At 44.7% G+C, this 17,483-nt stretch overlaps 6 protein-coding genes across 6 annotated transcripts; 3 read left to right on the top strand and 3 right to left on the bottom strand.

The window, feature by feature from the left end:
• Positions 1–377: 377 nt before the first annotated feature.
• On the top strand, positions 378–1,387 carry LOC117901925 (beta-1,3-galactosyltransferase 5-like). Its single transcript, XM_034812894.1, has one exon. It carries the CDS (start codon positions 393–395, stop codon positions 1,383–1,385), a length of 993 nt encoding a protein of 330 aa, XP_034668785.1. The 5' UTR covers positions 378–392; the 3' UTR covers positions 1,386–1,387.
• A 638-nt stretch (positions 1,388–2,025) lies between these two features.
• On the bottom strand, positions 2,026–2,456 carry LOC117901227. Its single transcript, XM_034811899.1, has 2 exons — positions 2,234–2,456; positions 2,026–2,174 (listed from the first exon to the last, which is right to left on the bottom strand). Exons 1-2 carry the CDS (start codon positions 2,406–2,408, stop codon positions 2,026–2,028), a joined length of 324 nt encoding a protein of 107 aa, XP_034667790.1. The 5' UTR covers positions 2,409–2,456.
• A 961-nt stretch (positions 2,457–3,417) lies between these two features.
• LOC117900205 lies at positions 3,418–11,121 on the top strand. Its single transcript, XM_034810479.1, is given in 6 exon segments — positions 3,418–3,529; positions 6,365–8,464; positions 8,523–8,818; positions 8,895–9,504; positions 9,507–9,528; positions 9,593–11,121. Coding segments are annotated over 5 exon segments (3,861 nt in total). The 5' UTR covers positions 3,418–3,529; positions 6,365–6,409; the 3' UTR covers positions 10,471–11,121.
• Positions 11,122–11,793: 672 nt separating this feature from the next.
• LOC117900335 (radial spoke head 1 homolog) lies at positions 11,794–13,034 on the bottom strand. Its single transcript, XM_034810673.1, has 2 exons — positions 12,900–13,034; positions 11,794–12,842 (listed from the first exon to the last, which is right to left on the bottom strand). Exons 1-2 carry the CDS (start codon positions 12,972–12,974, stop codon positions 11,883–11,885), a joined length of 1,035 nt encoding a protein of 344 aa, XP_034666564.1. The 5' UTR covers positions 12,975–13,034; the 3' UTR covers positions 11,794–11,882.
• LOC117900334 (UDP-N-acetylglucosamine--dolichyl-phosphate N-acetylglucosaminephosphotransferase) lies at positions 12,988–17,381 on the bottom strand. The gene is made up of 5 exons (XM_034810672.1): positions 17,031–17,381; positions 16,828–16,969; positions 16,549–16,762; positions 16,251–16,485; positions 12,988–13,646 (listed from the first exon to the last, which is right to left on the bottom strand). Exons 1-5 carry the CDS (start codon positions 17,174–17,176, stop codon positions 13,154–13,156), a joined length of 1,230 nt encoding a protein of 409 aa, XP_034666563.1. The 5' UTR covers positions 17,177–17,381; the 3' UTR covers positions 12,988–13,153.
• LOC117900333 lies at positions 13,876–16,206 on the top strand. Its single transcript, XM_034810671.1, has one exon. The coding sequence runs from the start codon at positions 14,013–14,015 to the stop codon at positions 15,501–15,503; it is 1,491 nt and encodes a 496-aa protein (XP_034666562.1). The 5' UTR covers positions 13,876–14,012; the 3' UTR covers positions 15,504–16,206.
• Positions 17,382–17,483: the final 102 nt, after the last annotated feature.

The following is a 17,483-nucleotide window of genomic DNA, read 5'->3' as shown; positions in this document are numbered from 1 at the left end:
AGGAAACAGTTTTGTTAGGTCATTCTCACTACCTTTATATTCATGCATACATCGCATGCAGATCACTTCTGGTAGGTAAACATGATGGAAATTCCCGAGCAAGTCACACGAAAAGTGTAATTATTGTATGACCAGCATCCAAATCGATTTCACGCTTTGCATGAACCGTAAATGGGATGTGAGATTACATGTTAAACCATAAAGCAAAGATTTGCATAGTCTGTGGACACGGTTATACACATTCTATTGGTAAACATTGCACTAACTGGGATAGCAAGCCGGAGGATAAGACTCTCGGTCAAGTGCATAGCAGTATTGAAGATTTTCAGACCCATTCGGCTGATTCTAATCAACTTCCAAAGTCCGTTGGGAAAGAGGATATCAAGGCAAAAATGCGGAACCAATCTAGTACATCCAAAAGGAAGATAATAACACGGAAAAAGCTGAACACCACCGCTCCCATGTCCAGCACCATCAATGGCAGGAGCAGCGGCAACAAATCAAGTGCCCATCCAGCACTTATGTTTAAAGTTTATGAGCCCGGGCACGTCAACGCAGAGATTGATAGCCAGAGGATATGCAAGGACGGGGGAGCATTTTTAAAGCTTCTCATTCTGATCACCTCAGTACAGAGCCACTTTATGGCGAGAATGTCCATCCGACAGACCTGGATGCACTATGCAAGCAGGCGAGATGTGGGCATGGCCTTTGTCCTTGGGCGGACCACGAATGCCGGCCTAAACGAGTCTCTCAATCAGGAGAATTATATGTATGGCGATATGATACGTGGAAACTTCATAGACTCGTACTTCAATCTCACTCTAAAGACGTTATCGATGCTTGAATGGGCAGACAAGTACTGTCCACGGGTGAAGTACATCCTCAAGACAGATGACGATATGTTCATCAATGTTCCTAGACTGCTCGAATTCATAGATGGGAGAAAGGAAGCTCGAACCATCTACGGCCGCTTAGCCAGGAAATGGAAACCAATACGCAGTCAGAAATCGAAAAGTTTTGTGTCTCAACAACAATATGGGGGCGCCATTTATCCACCATTTACCACCGGACCCGCCTACCTACTCACCGGCGACATTGTACATGAGCTATATGTGCACTCGCTCAGAACGTATTATTTTCAACTGGAGGATGTCTTCATCACGGGCTTTGTGGCCAAGCGATTGATGATTCGGAGGGTGCATGCCGGCTACTTTCGCAACCGCCGCATCCCATTCAACCCGTGCAACATCCGCAACTCCATCAGCGTGCACATGATCAAGGAAAACGAGCAATACGATCTTTGGAGGAAGCTGATGGACTCGACTGTCAAGTGTAAATCAATTGCAAAATATCAAATTTTCAAAAAACCTTCTACTCGTATTTAGTCGATTTCTAAAGTGTCGATTTGCATATTGACGGGGACAAAGATCCGATAAATTGTTGGAAAGTTAACACAAATAAACTAACTACACTAGGAGCTAACATGTTTGTCATTCATTTAGATAAACTCAATAAAACTACATGTGTTGCGTGCTTCTGTTTGTTCCAAGTTAAACAACATTTTCATACTGATAACACAGACCCAATTCTTTCCTGTCTTTCAGATAGCAGCAATAAAGTGGTTGTCACACAATTCAATTAATGAGCAATGTAGGATTCCACAGTTCAGCCAGCACATATGTACATACAAAGTAGATAGACATTACGAACCAAAAATAGGGGGTATCAACATATCTGATATTCCGTAATAATTGCGAAATCTATGTAAACATCAAATATGTGTAATAAGATATAAAATTGCATCTACTTAAGGTGGCTGCAATTTAACTGTCAATGCTGGCCATTAAAGCTGACTGCTATTAGATTGTAAGATGTTTTCCATGACATGCTAAGGCTGATTGCTATGAAACTGTTCAAGCTGACAGCTGACAAATAAATTAAAACTTAATATTAAGTTACATTTTGTTTACGGTTGTTCGTTTGGCTTCAAAGCCGCTGTCGGCATTGTATCAGCAGCCTTTAATTTCACGTTATCCAAGTAGCTTTTTCATAATTGTTGGCTGACACGAATCCCTTCTCGTCTTTCCTCGGGGTGATTGGGAATGGTAATTTCAGCTTCATATGCAAGTCGAATTCATCAGCCGTCTTCAATTTCACCCTATCTAAGTAACTTCCTGAAAGGTACAAATAATTACCCATTTGATCGGGGGTTATTGCGGGTCCAATAACTTACCGGCAAGGCTAAGGCCATCAAAAGCATCGCGAAAATTAGAGTCTGCTAACTTTAGTTTCTCAATGACATGATTTTGGATTTCGACAGCATCCTTAGTGTAATTGGAGCGTTCGCCGTCAGAAAAATATGTAAGCAATTGTTGCAATTGAACATCAATTAATTGGTTAAAGCTCATGATCAATTTCGAAGAAAACAAGTAAGATTCGATCGACAAGCTCTAGAAACCGAAAGAACGATTGTGGAAAGTCCGCTTTTAAAATTAATATTCTCCGCCATCAGTCGACATCGATGGTATCGATAAAATTCGGTTTAAAATAATAGGGGTATACAACTGTTAAAACTAATTTTAATAAAAGGCATCGAACTAGTTTGTAATTTAAATGTTTTAAAATCTTTAAGATATGGGATATAAACATATCAAATTGGGCAACAAAGTTATAAATGTACCAAAACTTAAACTTATAGGCAGTTTATGCTGTTTGCGTTTCCCAGCGATATCGGAATAAATGCACTGACACAGAATACGCGTTTACACTGGCAGACGCAGATGCTGCATCCCGAGAACAGCTGTTTTAAATTAAGAGAAAATCAACCACATTTTGAGATATTATAATATGATCCCTATAATCTTCCCTATCAACGAATTCAGGAAATTTTATAATTCTCTGCTACCAATCAATGCAAAAACCAATCAATCTGTGTTGGTGAGCCATCTGAAGGAAATTTTGCAGATTTTAGATACCGAGAATGCATCCAGATCGGAAAACATATAAAAAAGTTAAGAGCATGACAGTCATTGCTAATATTTAAAAGCAGTTGGTAGAATGTTTATTAATATTAAGTATAGCAAATAGGGTACACAGTGCCCATACTATTGGTTGGCCAGCAACAAATTGTCAAAAGACGTAGCATTCCATTCCCACCCACGAAACTTTAAATGCTATTTTTTTGGTTGACCTTTTCAATCTTTACCTTGTTTTGCACAACAATCCTAAAGATATTTCATGAAAGTCAGCCAATTTTGTGGAGAATTGAATGATGATTCGAGTAAAATTACAGTTTTAAAGCTGAGAGTCCTAACTAACTGGTAATATTATACAGAATATAAATGTCGAGGAATATGATTTAAGACTACGGTATATTTTTGGTATATTTTTTACATGAGAAGGTATATTTTGGTATATTTCCGAGGGTCTGTCGGTATATTTGATCGATAAGTCCGCGGTCACACTGATGATACAAGCGAACTAGTGGAATTAAAGCCAAATTACGCGAAAAAATGCTATAGGCACAGCGGTGAGTTAGCGAATTGATTATGTTAAGTGTTATTTAGCCAAGTAAAATGCTCTGGTCAAATCACCACTGTAGACGTGGACAGAAAATGTTTGCCGTGTGCAAGTTTCTGCATATACATATGTACGTACACATATGAATTCGAGCGAGTGTTTGTAAGAGTGTGTAGCATAAACGGCTGCTTTTGCCACAGAGGGTGAAAAAAAAAATCAAAGCATATATGTATGTGTGTACGTATGCTCCATCTTCTGTCCGTTTGCCTCTTCTCCTACTTCTACCTACTTATTGGGGATGTAACTATTCCAGAAGTTTGAAGGCAAAGTTACAGCGCCCCCAAACGTTGCCCCTGGCAACATCTTCTTTTCTTGCAAACAGCGCACGCACACACTCACACAAAAACAACGCACACACACATGAATATCAAGAAAAACACTTGAGATCAAGGTAAAGGAAAGGTAATAAGGTGTTGAATGAATTATGAGTAGGGGCGGAAAGCTCGATTTTTGTGAATGATTCGTGTCCATGCTGAAAGTAATCCTCAACAGACTGGGTGCTCGCTCTGACCGCGTATACACAATTTGCATTTGTATATATTTTTACTCGCTGTCTAAGTTCTGTCTCATTAGCGGCTTTTCAGACGTCAGTAGCAGGCGACAGCCAGAAGGCAATATTTATAAAGTGTAGTTCAGTGTTTGCATGTGTGTGTGTTTGCATGTATGTTAATCTACAGTTAAATGCTTGCTATTTACAGTGCTTTGAGCTGAGCTTCGCTTCTATAATTGAGATTATGCAACTCTCTCTAGTCGCCCTGTGTTTTCTTCAATTCTTTTAATGGAAATTGCCCCGTCCAATAAAGCTTCTAGCTTTTCCCCTTTCTCCCGCTATCGACTGGTTACATGTATGGGGTTATCATCGATGAATTTACTTAATTGAACTGTCAGCTGATAAGCCCCGTTGCCTGTGTGTGTGTGTGTGTTGTTTTCCTACCCTTCAATATTTGCCTATTGGTATTTTCGCATCAACTAATTTAATTATTGTTGTCTTTTATTCGTGGCACCTTTTTTTCGCCACATTTTTCGCATGTGTTGGTGCTTATTTTGTTTTTTATTTTGGTGTTAAAGCTGTTTTTGTATTATATTTTTTCTTTTGTTTTGGCCAAGCGTTTTCAAGCAGTTTTTTTCCGTTTTCTCTTCCAAAAAACTATAAGGCGGAAAGGGCGAATAGTTACTTGTGAAATTCACTGCCATTTAAGCACCAAAATCAAAATACGTGTCATGGAAATTCTCTAAACTTTAGCTCCCCGAACTGCAATTGTAAAAACTTCAACCCGTGGAAGCCACTGCAATAAAATACAATCATTAATGATTGTGTTACTTTTCTTGCCGTTTTGTTTGCAGTTGGGCACTTTTTGCGGCAAAAGTTATTGCAAGAGCTTGCCATTTTTTCATTAACTTGATATTGACTGTGAATTAGCCTCGAAAGTCTCCATGGAAAACAGGAACGACTGCCGAACGATACGAAATTTGATTTATTCGAATTTCACATACATCCATCTTGATCACACTTTCGCGTCCAATATTATAAGCCATTGACTGCTGCAATCCACACACATACTGCCCTCTTATCAGCATTATGCCAACGACTGGCTGGTTGGCTGGCTATTAAAAATATATTTATACAATATTTGCGCCGCACATTTGAGCGAATATCGTGTGCGGGGGTCAGTCACACCCGTACGACACAGAACGAGAGGAATATTATTTAATAATTTCCTTTTATAGTTTTTCCGTCGTCTTTCGACCCGCTATTGAATAATCTGGGCAACGCGGTTTCTGTCGTAATTGTTTTGTTGATGCAGGTTGCGGTTTTGGGTTGGCAAATTATAAACAAATCTACGGCATTAAAAGGCATTTGTAGAGAAATGTTGATACAAAAGTATAAAAAATACACTCTGATTCAGAGAGATATAAAAAGAATATTTATAAATAAACATACTCTAAAGACTCTTATTGTTGTGATTGGAGATTTATTCTTTGACAACGAAAATATACATTTCATATTACAATTTCTCATAAATAAACGGACATTTATTCCCTTGAATAAAACCATTTGAAAAGAGCGTAATAATTCCACGAATGTAAAAGAGCTGAGGGCTCTTTTGTAAGCTCATTAAAGTACTCACATTTAAAGTAAGTCAGAGTCAGAGTTATATTTTAATAATTCTTGCATTAAATATGCCTTCCTTCTAATTGTGGCATTCAATATGCCTGATTCTGCTGCTATTTATAAAGGTTCATTCAAATGCAAGCGTCTGAATTGCGTGCAGACAGAGAAATATATAAATAAAGAGATGGCGGAGCAGTGGAACTTGGCTCTGCCCTGCTCCCACATTCGTCATGAGCATTATTACAATATATGAACACATGTGCGCTATAATGCATTATTCAGAAAGAAAAGACGCTTCAAAAGGAGCTCTATATATGCATTAACTTTGTATTTAAATTATACCTACATGTTCCCTTCCTTCGTTTTCCATTTCCAAAAGTTGTGCGTCGCCATTTGGACACGCAAGTCGCCTGGCCTGGCCTGGCCCTTCACTATTCTTCGTTGTCTGTGCCCAAAACAGAGCTATTCGTTCGTTCTATTTGTAATATTTAGCTAACTCTATTGATTTTAGTTTCATTTTGTTTCCTTTAAATGGGCAGTGAGGAGTGAAGCAGCAAAGTGCTGCGGAGGAGGAAAGTGGTGTGGCACTTTTTCGGGGATAATGACAAAATCAATAATAACCAAAAAAGCAAAGAAAAAACAAGAAATAATTTGTGTGTTTCCTCCCCACAGGTGTACTATGCGACCATATAAATATCTAAGATTACATACGGAAAAATGGAAGCAATATCGAAGATTCCCCTGATATTGTTCGTCGTCGTTGTGGTTGCCGCTGCCTCCCAGCCGGAGTCTGGAACTGGGACTGGCAGCAGCGGTATCAGCAGCAGCAGCAGCTGCCTCACCATCTACAGCAGCAATGCAGATGCGGCTGCTCAGCAGCAACATCATCTGCAGCCACACCATACGCAGATTAAGGCTAGGACACGGTCCTGGCAGGAGCACGAGTTCTCGCTATTGGGCTATAAATTCCATTTGCCATTCGTGGGGCATGCGGTGGACGCGGATCTAGATGATAGTGACAGTGATGGGGGTTTGTGGCTGGACGAGCTGGATGATGCCAATGAGTCCACAGAGGAGATGGAAGAGCACGTGCTGGACTCCGGCTCCGACAGCGGCGTAGCTGTAGCCAATCTGTTGGCCGACAATGTGTTCAAGCTGAGGTGCCAGCATGTCGGCCTTGCGAGCGTCAATCGGGAGCTGTTGTCCAGAAGGAATGCCAACATCAACTATCAGCAGCTGATGCTTGACCATGTGCCTGCGGATGATCGGGTGCAGCTGCAACAGCTGCAGCTGCAGCAGTTCGAGAGCGTCAAAGAGTTGTCCTGGCTGGAGAGCGGACTGCGCGATGATCCACTGAGGGAGCTGCTGCTCGTTAAGGGGCAGCCGCACCGTTTCAATCAGATGGAGCGTCTGGACCTTAGCGAGAATCGCTTGGAGTGCCTCCACTGGGCCGTGCCGCAGGCCATGCAACGCCTCAAAGTACTTAAGATGAGCGGAAACCTTCTGGACAACAACTGCAGTCTGATCAATCTGCAGCACATGGGCCATCTGCAGGAGCTGCATTTGGACAGGAATGGCTTCAGGCTGCTGCCGCAGCACTTCCTGGCCCAATTGAACGAGTTGCGGCTGCTCAATCTCAGCCAGAATCGTCTGGCAGAGCTGCCACGCAACATATTCGAGGGTGGTGTGCACCTGGAAAGGCTCTATTTGTCCAATAATCGGCTGAGCGTGCTACCGTTTCAGCTCTTCCAGACGGCACGCGACCTCCAAATGCTGGACCTCAGCGACAATCGCCTGCTCTCCTTCCCAGACAACTTCTTTGCACGAAACGGCCAACTGCGACAGCTGCATTTGCAACGTAATCAGCTGAAATCCCTGGGCAAGCACAGCCTGTACAATCTAAGGGAGCTGCGCCAGCTAGATCTCTCACAGAACAACCTGGCCAGCATCGATCGCAAGGCGTTCGAGTCACTCGGGCAACTCCTGGCCCTCAACATCTCGGGCAACAACCTCACGACACTGTCCTCCATCATCTTCCAGCCGCTGCATGCCCTCAAGCAAATGGATCTCAGTCGGAACCAGTTCAAGCAGCTGCCCAGCGGTCTCTTCCAGAATCAGCGGGCACTGGCCCTGCTGCGTATCGATGAGACGCCAATTGAGCATTTCACCAACTGGATATCCCGCACGGATGAATCCCTCGTGGATCCACAGATACTGCATCGCCTGCGTTATTTGTCGCTGCAGCAGAATCCCCAGCTTACGGATTTGCCCGAGACGCTTTTTGCCAATGCACGCAATCTGCGGGAACTGCTGTTGGCCGAGAACGGTCTGCGCCAGCTGCCAGCGCAGATTTCGGGCCTTTCGCGGCTGCAGCGTCTCAGCTTGCGTGGCAATCGTTTGATCTCCCTGCCGGAGGGCCTCAAGGAGCTCAGCCAGCTGCACTACCTCAATATACTTGGCAACGAGTATCAGTGCGACTGCAGCATGTACTGGCTGACCGCCTGGCTAGCCAATTCCAGCACCAGCCTGCGCAGACTGCCCGCCATGCATCCCAGCCAGACGCCGCTGAACTCTTACGAGAGCATTGATGACCAGATCGATGCGCTGAAGTGCCAGTACGGCTATCCCGGGGACATGCTGCGGGTCCTCAGCAATCTAAACTGTACCGTGCCCGTGGCCGTGCAGTCTTCCGAGCCGAAAATGCATCTCCTGCTGACCACCGCCAAGTTGGAGTGCATGATAACGGGCAGCCCAGTGCCAGATATCATTTGGGTAGGCCTCACTGAAATCCCTCCACCCGTTGCCAGTTACTCATTCGTTTTTCTTGCAGCTGACGCCACGCAATAAGATATTGCGCCATCATGCCGATCCCGATAAGCGGCCCATAATCATTGACAGCAATGATGAGGAGGGCCGTCTGCCGCCCAGCGCCCAAGAGTTGGCTGCCCTGATGGACGAGAGCTACGTTCAGTCGATGAACTTTACGCGACAACAGAGCCTGTACGGACGCCATGTCGTGCTGATGGAGAACGGATCGCTGCTGGTGCACAATGTCTCGCGGGTGGACAGCGGCCTCTACACCTGCTATGCCTTCAATGTGATGGGCAAAGCCTCAGCGGGTATACGGTATGACTGTCAAGCTTTTTAGTATTCCATAACCATCCAGATATATGCTAAATGACCCTTCTCTATCTTTACACAGCTTGTATATCGATCCGATAGTGTTTTATCGAGTAAAAATTGGAAGCCTGATAACGGGAGCCGCTTCGGCTGCCGCCTTTCTGCTGCTCACACTCATTGTGCAGGGTCTGAGGAGCTGCCTCTCGCGCTGGGGCATCTGTGAGCGGTTTGGTTGCTGTGCCAATCGCAACAAGAAATCGCCGAAAGCGCGACAGATCTATGCAATGCTGGACAACATCGAGAGCTACAAGAGCCAGCAGCTGGAAAGACTGAGGGAGAACTATGCCCAGCAGGTGCATCGCATACGCGAGAACTGTGCGCAGCAGGTCGAATGGATATCGAGCAGCTACACCACTCAGGCGAAGCACATCAAGGAGTTTCGGGACATTGGCTCGAATCATTTGACGGCGCTGAAGGATCAGTACTACGATCAGGTGAAGAAGGTGCGCGACTATTCCACAGGACAGCTGAGCTGGGTGCGAGAGAACTATGTCTTCCAGCGTAACAAGATCCGAAAGTTCAGTGCGCACCAAGTGCTGCGTCTGCGTGAGGGCTACAAGTACCAGCAGCAAAGCCTCAACAAGGTGCTGGAGAATTTGCCCAGCTTTTACTTTGAGAATTGCCGCGGACGCTGTGTGAGGAGGACATAGCCGAGGGTAAGTTCTGATTCATAGCCATTAATTCTCTCGTTAATCAAACTCTCTCTCTCTCTGTGTATAGACATAGACTGCTATTTCAAGAGCCAATTGGAGCTGGCTGGTTCTAGGGAGCTGAGTATACAGAAAATCAAATTACGCTTGGCCGCGAACAATGCCGCCAGCAGGGCATCGATCTATTACACACCACCGGACGATGATGATCTGCTGCGCTTGTCGCATTTAAATCTCCAGCACACACCGATTCACATCAACTACATTGATGAGAATCTCGACCAGCAAAAGCAGCTGGAGCACGACTTCAAAATGGATCCCCATCTGTTGTTGTTCGATGCGTCGCGTCTTTACCTGAACCCAGAGGGGGCCAGCAGCAGTGGCCAGGCAGCTGCCATGGCGGCTGCTCTTGCTTTGGCTCAATGCAGCAGCATTGAGGACAACAATCAGGAACAGGAAGAGGAAATGCAGCCGCTGACACAGATCAACCGACTCGATCTGGCAGAGTCGAATGATGTCAAGAACTCCAAATCGTGTCCGGCCATCTATAAGGTGTCCAAGCAGCGGGATGGCAGCACGTTGCACGAGCTGCTGACCACGGACGGTGTGCCGCATCAGATGCTGCGCCTAAATCCAGTTGAAAGCACCTTGGCCATGCAACCGAGAAAGGAGAAGCTGAACATTATACTGGACGAATGCGGCAAGGCCTCGCTATGCAAAGTTGAGCAGCAGCAGCAGGAGGAAGATCAGCAGCAGCAGCAGAAGACGAATGAAGGGCCCCACGGTATTGACACACCGCCATCGGTTTCCACTTGCGACTCCAATAGCCTAGCTGGCAGTTGCAGTGATGTTTGCCCATCGCCCAGCAAGCTGGACAATGCCACGCGATTGCTTCCACCATCATCATCAACATCATTAACTGCTTCTCCACTCCATGCAGTAACATAGAGATTCTTTTTTTATAAATATTATTATTTGTATACCTAACAAACAAAAAAACAAAACCAAGAAGAAGGAAGTATGAATAGAAACGACGATAAATGGATGCAAACACAATATGCAAATGGAAGTTAATGTTAAATGATAAATGATATGATAAATGATTAATGGTAAACACTACTAAATACACGCATGTATGTATGTACATTTGTAAGGCAGCAATCACAATAATTACGTATAGAATTAATTAGCGAAACTTAATGAATTCAACATGCTGAACATGCAAAGGTCTTTCAAGCACACAGCGAGAACAAAAGTAAAAAGTACTAACAACAAAATCACACTAGCGATTATATACCCTCAAACCAACCTACTTATACGCCTGAAATTAAAAGAATTTTTGAAGCTACCTTTCGCTAAGGTATTATCCTGTCATCTCATGTCAATAATACTTGAAAAGGAAGCCTCTACCCCCCGCCCCCCATTTGTGATTTCATTCTACATTTACGAATACGAATACGAAAATGATTATCTATATACAGCATCAAAAAAAAACTATAATGAGCAGGAACGCAGGCGTATTTTAAAGCTAAACCAACAAATTTTAATCAAATTCTAAGCAACAACAAATTGTATCGGAAAAAAACAAATGATTTAAAAGAATAAAATGTTTAATATATAAAAAACAAATATCCACATATATTGGGAACAAATTTGCCCAGAATTATGAGGAACTACCTGCAACTGAAAGTTTATACTAAGTTTAGCCAAAGACTCGGCAATTACTGAGATGTTGTTGTCTCACATTTGCCTTAGGCATGTTTGTTCCATGTTTCGATCCGAACAAATCAATAACAAAGAACAGGCCCACAAAGCTTAGGCATGGCACATCTTGGTTTTTTCCTAGTCTTTGGCCTAATATTATCCTTAGCCCAGGAAGTAGTAGTAGTTGTAGCTGTAGGCTTTGAAAATAACATTAGCATTGTGTTTGACTGTCAAGTTTTCATGCGTAAACATACGTTTGACGATAGAAATGAATACACAATTTTCTTTACCCTAAAACAAAATCAAAGTTCTTGTTTATTTCGCAAACATGTTAAGAGTTTCCAGATGTTTCCTCTCAACGGCACGCAATCACGCGGCCGGTAGTCGGACAACGAATTTCCATAAATTCTCTGAGGAAAATCTTTATCTACGTGTCAAGCTCCTGTACTGTGTGACTATGTGAAAGCCTGCCGTCGAATTCCTTGGTTATTTTTACAGTTTCAGCTTTTTTATAGTATTTATATTGAAAATAAACCAAATCACAGCCAAACCAGTGAACTTTTTAGCTCTTGGAAGACCTTTTCCTCTAGCTCGAATCGAGAAGATTTATTGCATTAAAACGAAAATATAAACAAAAACAGGAACGGTCGGCCCACCTATGGGTCGAGGCACTCGGGCTGCTTGAGAATCTCGATGCAGCAGGGATTGGCATCGATTTTGCATGGCTCGCTTTCGGTTTCCAGCTCGCTGACATCGTAGTCGCACTCGCAAGGGAAGCACTCCATTTCGCACTCCTCGCCCTCGGCCTCCTCGCCCTCGCAATAATAGCTACGCTCCTCCTCGCTGCGGATGCTCACAATGATGGAAACCGAACATACCGAAAGCTCAGAGTCAGAAATGGGCAATGGCACTGGCTCCTGCGGCAAGATGGAGTAATCGTAAATGGCAATCTCTTGGGCAAACCACATAGACGGTTCCATAGGCAGTGCATGGCCCTCCTCATCTTCCTCCACGCTCTGCAGCTCGTCTTCGGCCAGATTCTCGTTGGAGCGACCGTCCTTAAAGTTGTAATGGGCTGGCAGAAAGAAGCCCAGCAGCATGTAGCGATTGTCGAAGCTGAAAACAGCCGGCCCAATGGGATAGAGATTATCCCAGAGTCCGTGCAGAACGGTGCACTTGTCGTCGTTGCCAATGTGCAGCTCGAAGGGCCCCATGCGGATGTTTCCACTCCAGGTGGACTTCAAGCGCACCGACATGCAGCAGCTGTTCTTGTTGCCATTGAAGCTATAGATGCCCACACCATGGCGCTGCCCCTTGTACCAGTCCCCTGAGTAGGTGTCCCCATTCACATAGTTGTAACGTCCCTTGCCATGCTTCAAATGCTTGCGCCAGTTCCCCTCGTAGACAGAGCCATCGGGATAGATGAAAATGCCACGGCCACAGCGTTTGCCGCAACGATACTGTCCGTAGTACCGCGAGCCGTCCTTGAAGACATAGAGGCCAATGCCATGGCGGCGTCCCTTGCGATAATTTCCATCATACTGATCGCCATTGGGCAAGATGGCCCAGCCACGTCCGTGACGTTGTCCAGCAGCATTGCGACCGCCTATATAGAGCTGCAATATATCATAAATATATGGAATATTCTGATAATTGAATCTGCTTTAACTCACGCCTATGTTGGGTCCCTCATCCTCCTCCTCTGGAAAGGAGACATCCGACTCCTCTGACATGTCCGATACGCTCATGGTGTAGATTTGATTTCGTTGCTTCTTGTTTTATTTGACGAGAGAAATACAGATTTACTTAACTTACTTTTTGGAAATATAATATAGTGTGTGGACAATAGATCAAATCTGTATCAGATCTGTTTTTGGGTGACTTGGGAAAGTCAAGGCTTACTACAATAAATATCAGAGTCGGAGAGCTACGTATTCTCATAGAAGTAATTGGCCAGTGGGTAGCGTATGACTAGCGCTATAACTGTGCACAGCACCTGTAGGCCCATCAGCATTTGGGTGACCACCCGCTCGTGGACGGGCCCAAAGATGACCAGAACAAAATTAATCAGCGTCAAGTTGTTCGTTCGCACGACACCATCCGCTAGCTTGTGCCAGCTAATCAGACCCAATTTCCTTAGCACTGTGACCATTAGACGCCCCAGACTATTCAGCTCCTCCAGTCGAAATTCCGTGGTGCTTATGTGGAGCAGATCCGTTTTGGCGTCGTACTTGGGCAGGCGGTGACGCGGGCAGGGCACAAAGTGAAACAGCTGCGGCGTTGAGTACAGAAAGTTGAGTATCTGCGGCAGAAAGAACAGCAGCAGCGTCTTGCTAAAGTGTCCCAGAATGCCAACAACGGCAAAAGTCATGCCGGCAAAGTAGCAGTAAGTGTCACCAACGAAAACTTGCGAGGGATATCTGCAAAATGAGATATTTTCGAATTCAAATAGCGGAATTTGCAGTGCATTTTTGGTTATTTAGAAATAAATTATTGCTTATATTTAAATAACTTTAAAATATCATAGATAGCGTCTTGATATATTGAATTTTTCACCGTTAAATGGCATGGCTTAGGCATGTCTTTGCAAAATATGGCCAGATTTAGCTGTAAAAACGCTAAGCTGCCAGCACTTTCGAACAGCTGTGGTGGAGAGAACTTTTTCGACAGCTGTGCCGGGGGAGTACAATTTTTGGGTGTGTTTGGCCGAGAAAAAAAAACGCAAAGAAAGAACGCAATATTCGTGAATAAAATGATCAGGAAAATCTATTAAAAACTCAACCGCTATGGTGAGGAGCACAATTTCGGTGTCGCAGACGCTAACATCTGCAACCGGCGGCATCGGCATTGGCCGTTTGGCCATAACCAAAAAACTGGTGCTCTGGTCCGTGCTGATACTGCAAATTGGCTTCATAGGCTGCATATGGCTCTTGCAGATGAACTACAGCAGCCAGGAACAGCAGCAAGGCCTGGAACAGAGCCACAACCGCGTGAATTTTGTGAAAAGCGGTGGACAGACTGGAGCAGACAGGAGTGAAAGTCAAACTCTGGGCACCCACTGTCCACGACTGCACGAGAACGTAAACCGCTATGACAGGGACTTTTATCAAATGAAACCAGACAGACTGAATGATACACAAGTACACGCGGACGACTACAATGTCCCTGCCTATGTGGAGATGGAAATGGAAACAGCGGCCGCCCTGTGGTGCTATCGCGAGGGCACCATCAACGAGAGCAGCCAGCACATCAACGATGTGGACTATCTGATGGCACCGCCGCAGTGCAAGTGCGCCAGCGGTTGGCATGGTCGAGACTGTGGCCAGCCAGAGATCATCTGGCGTGCCCTGATGACGCACAGTCGGGCCAGCAAGCGGGGAGGCGGCACTGCGCCACTCCAGCTGTCCGAAGCCAGTTCCAGTTCCCTGCATCGACTCTTCTACATGGTGGAGCTGGGTGCCTGGGAGCACATCAGTCTGGAGCTCTTGGAACTGCAACTGAGGGCTCTCCTCGAAGTGGTGGACTACTTCCTCATCTACTACGTGAGCAATGGCAGCAAGGAGCGCAGCCTGGACAGCCTGCTAGGTGGCAAGGCGAGCTACGTTCTGTTCCGCTGCACAACGGCTGGCAACTGCAGCAGTTCTGTGGCCTATGCCCACTTTCGACGGCAACTTTGGTCGCTCTGCGGTGTGCAGATGGAGGCAAAGGATCTGCTGCTCCATGGCGACAGTCGGACGGTGTATGCTCCGGCGGCTTTAAAGTTTCTCAAGTACTATGCAAAGGATGTGCTGCCGCTGAGATTTCGTTTAAAGTACAACGTGTACGGCTTCTATTGGCAGCATCCTAAGAGGACGCTGCTGAACGGTGTAATAAGTTCCTTGGGGCATCTGCGTGGCGCCCAACTAGATCCCCATCTGCTGCAGCGTCAGGCCAGCAATACGCTGGGCGACCTCAATCATTATGGTGGCTGGAGCTGTGAGCTCTGCCTGCCACCCGAGCAGATTGTACTCCTGCTTCAGCAGCAGCCGTCCCATAAGCTACCTGTGAAGCTGCCCAACGATACGCGAAATGCCCACATTGATGCCACCTACATGCAGAAACTGATGGCGAATGGCTACCACATAGATGGTGCCACACAGCTGCTGCGTTTGCGTCAGCAAAGCGAAAAGTATTATGCACCCGATGAGGCTCTCCTACACAGCAGCCAGTTCGGGCAGCTGCTAGTCAATCTATACGATGTGGACGTCTTGGAAGATCTCCAGGAGGAGGCAGACTAAATGGCGAAACGCTCGAGTCTGACTTGGACTAAATAGATTTCTAAATATATATTTATATATGTGCCTGCTTTTGCCCCACATCAATGTCAATCTCGATCTCACTAATCATCATATCATAACATCAGCATTGCCCGCCCTTCTGTGTTTTTTGGCCAATCGCATTCAAAATTGATTCTCTTTCAGCAGACAGGACAGACAGACCCGCAAAATCTGTGATAACGAAACCAACAACTAAACCAAATGAATTTATCGAAAAAACGAAACTAAAACGAAGAACATTTTGCTGGAATTACAAATACTTAGTTGTGGAAAATAAATTGAATGGAATTTAGCATTATTTTTAAGTGATAGATAAAAACATGAATTGTAATGCCAAGTGTTAAATTATCATGAATTTAGAAACATATTTTTTAGGTTTCATTAAAATCGTAATTGAAATTTGCGTTTAATTTTTAATAATAGTTACATTTCTTTTTTAATTGAGTCCCTATTGGGTATCACGAGGTATTCAACGGTAGATCAGAGATCAGAGAGTAGATCATTTGTATTTTTTATTATGAAAATGCAAAACAATTGTTTTAAAAATGTAATTAAAAAACATTACTTTTTGTACCCAAATTTGTTTAAATGCGAAATTGGCATTCAGAGCTCTACCATAATTATATCAAATTTGTTAACTTGCCAGATCAATTCTCAGTATTTATAAAAAAATATATAAATATAGAAAAAACAATTAAATAAACTTACTTGTTAAATTTCCATAGGGCCAGAGTGGTGGCCAGAAAGGGCAACATAAAGTAAATGGAGAAAATGTGCGAGTCCACCTGATGACCCAGCGCAAATTCAATCAAATTGAATACCAGTATGGAGGCGGCAATGATCAGGGACTGGCCCACCTCCAGGCCATTGATGCCTGCCAGAATATTGATGGCATTCGTACAGAATACAGCCAACATGCCCATGAAAACATAGTAGAGTACACCTAAGCACAGAGAACAGAGATTAAGCAGTTGGCAAACAGTTGGCTGGAGACAAATGCTACTACCTATATTCAATGAGGTACCCACGAGGCCACGTGCAAAGTTGGGCATTATGACGGTGGTCGAATTGTAGTTGACATAGTAGACCATCAGCAGGGGCAATGTGGCAATGGTGGGCAGGAGCAGCTTGTGACGCCAGCGCAGATCCAAAACATCGTCGGCAAAGCCCAGAAAGATCATGCAGCAAATGGATAGCAGGGCGGCAATCAGTTCCACGAACTGTGTGGTTAGATAAGCACAGTTACAAATACAGGCACAAAATAATTAATGAAAACAATACGCACTTTATCGTGTGGAAAGGTGGCGGGTTTTCCGCCTGTCACAGCGTCTGTGGCCGCCGCCTCATCGAAGGCGAATGGTATGGGAATGAATAGAAATAGAGAGACCAGGAAAACGCATCCAATCAGCACGCCAAAGGACTCGGGTCTGAAAAGAGAAATCCATTATATTCGATTCTATAATAGCGATTCTCCTTCGAGAGACTTACACCTGTGGCTTGTCCTTTTTACAGAGATCATTGCCAAAGAGATTGGCCTTGATGAACATCTCACGGAATCGTGGAATCATTCGCACTGCCATGCAGTAGGCAGCCACGGATATGCCCGCATTTATAGCTATTGCTGTGCCCGACATGGTGATTGCCCTTGAATATATGTAGATGGAACCTTCTCTCCGGCCACTAATTCAATTAGCGCGCGTGCAATTATTGCAGCTATGCAGTCACGAGGTCAGCCAACGATGACTAAGGTTGGAAAAAATCGAAAAACGGGAATACTTCCTTTAAGCACTATATCATTTTGCCGAAAAATGCAATTAGATGACGAAAGTACACGCAATTAGCCCAGGCGCGGGCTGATAACAACAAGCACAGCTGTTTCGACCAGTGATGGACAGACCATCATTCCCCATCGATAGTCGATTACTTTACAGCATTTAATGA

Source organism: Drosophila subobscura, chromosome U, assembly GCF_008121235.1.
Source record: "Drosophila subobscura isolate 14011-0131.10 chromosome U, UCBerk_Dsub_1.0, whole genome shotgun sequence".
Lineage (NCBI taxonomy): Eukaryota > Metazoa > Arthropoda > Insecta > Diptera > Drosophilidae > Drosophila > Drosophila subobscura.
The sequence above is the reverse complement of the archived record's forward strand: the minus strand, read 5'-3'. Positions and strand labels throughout refer to the sequence as shown.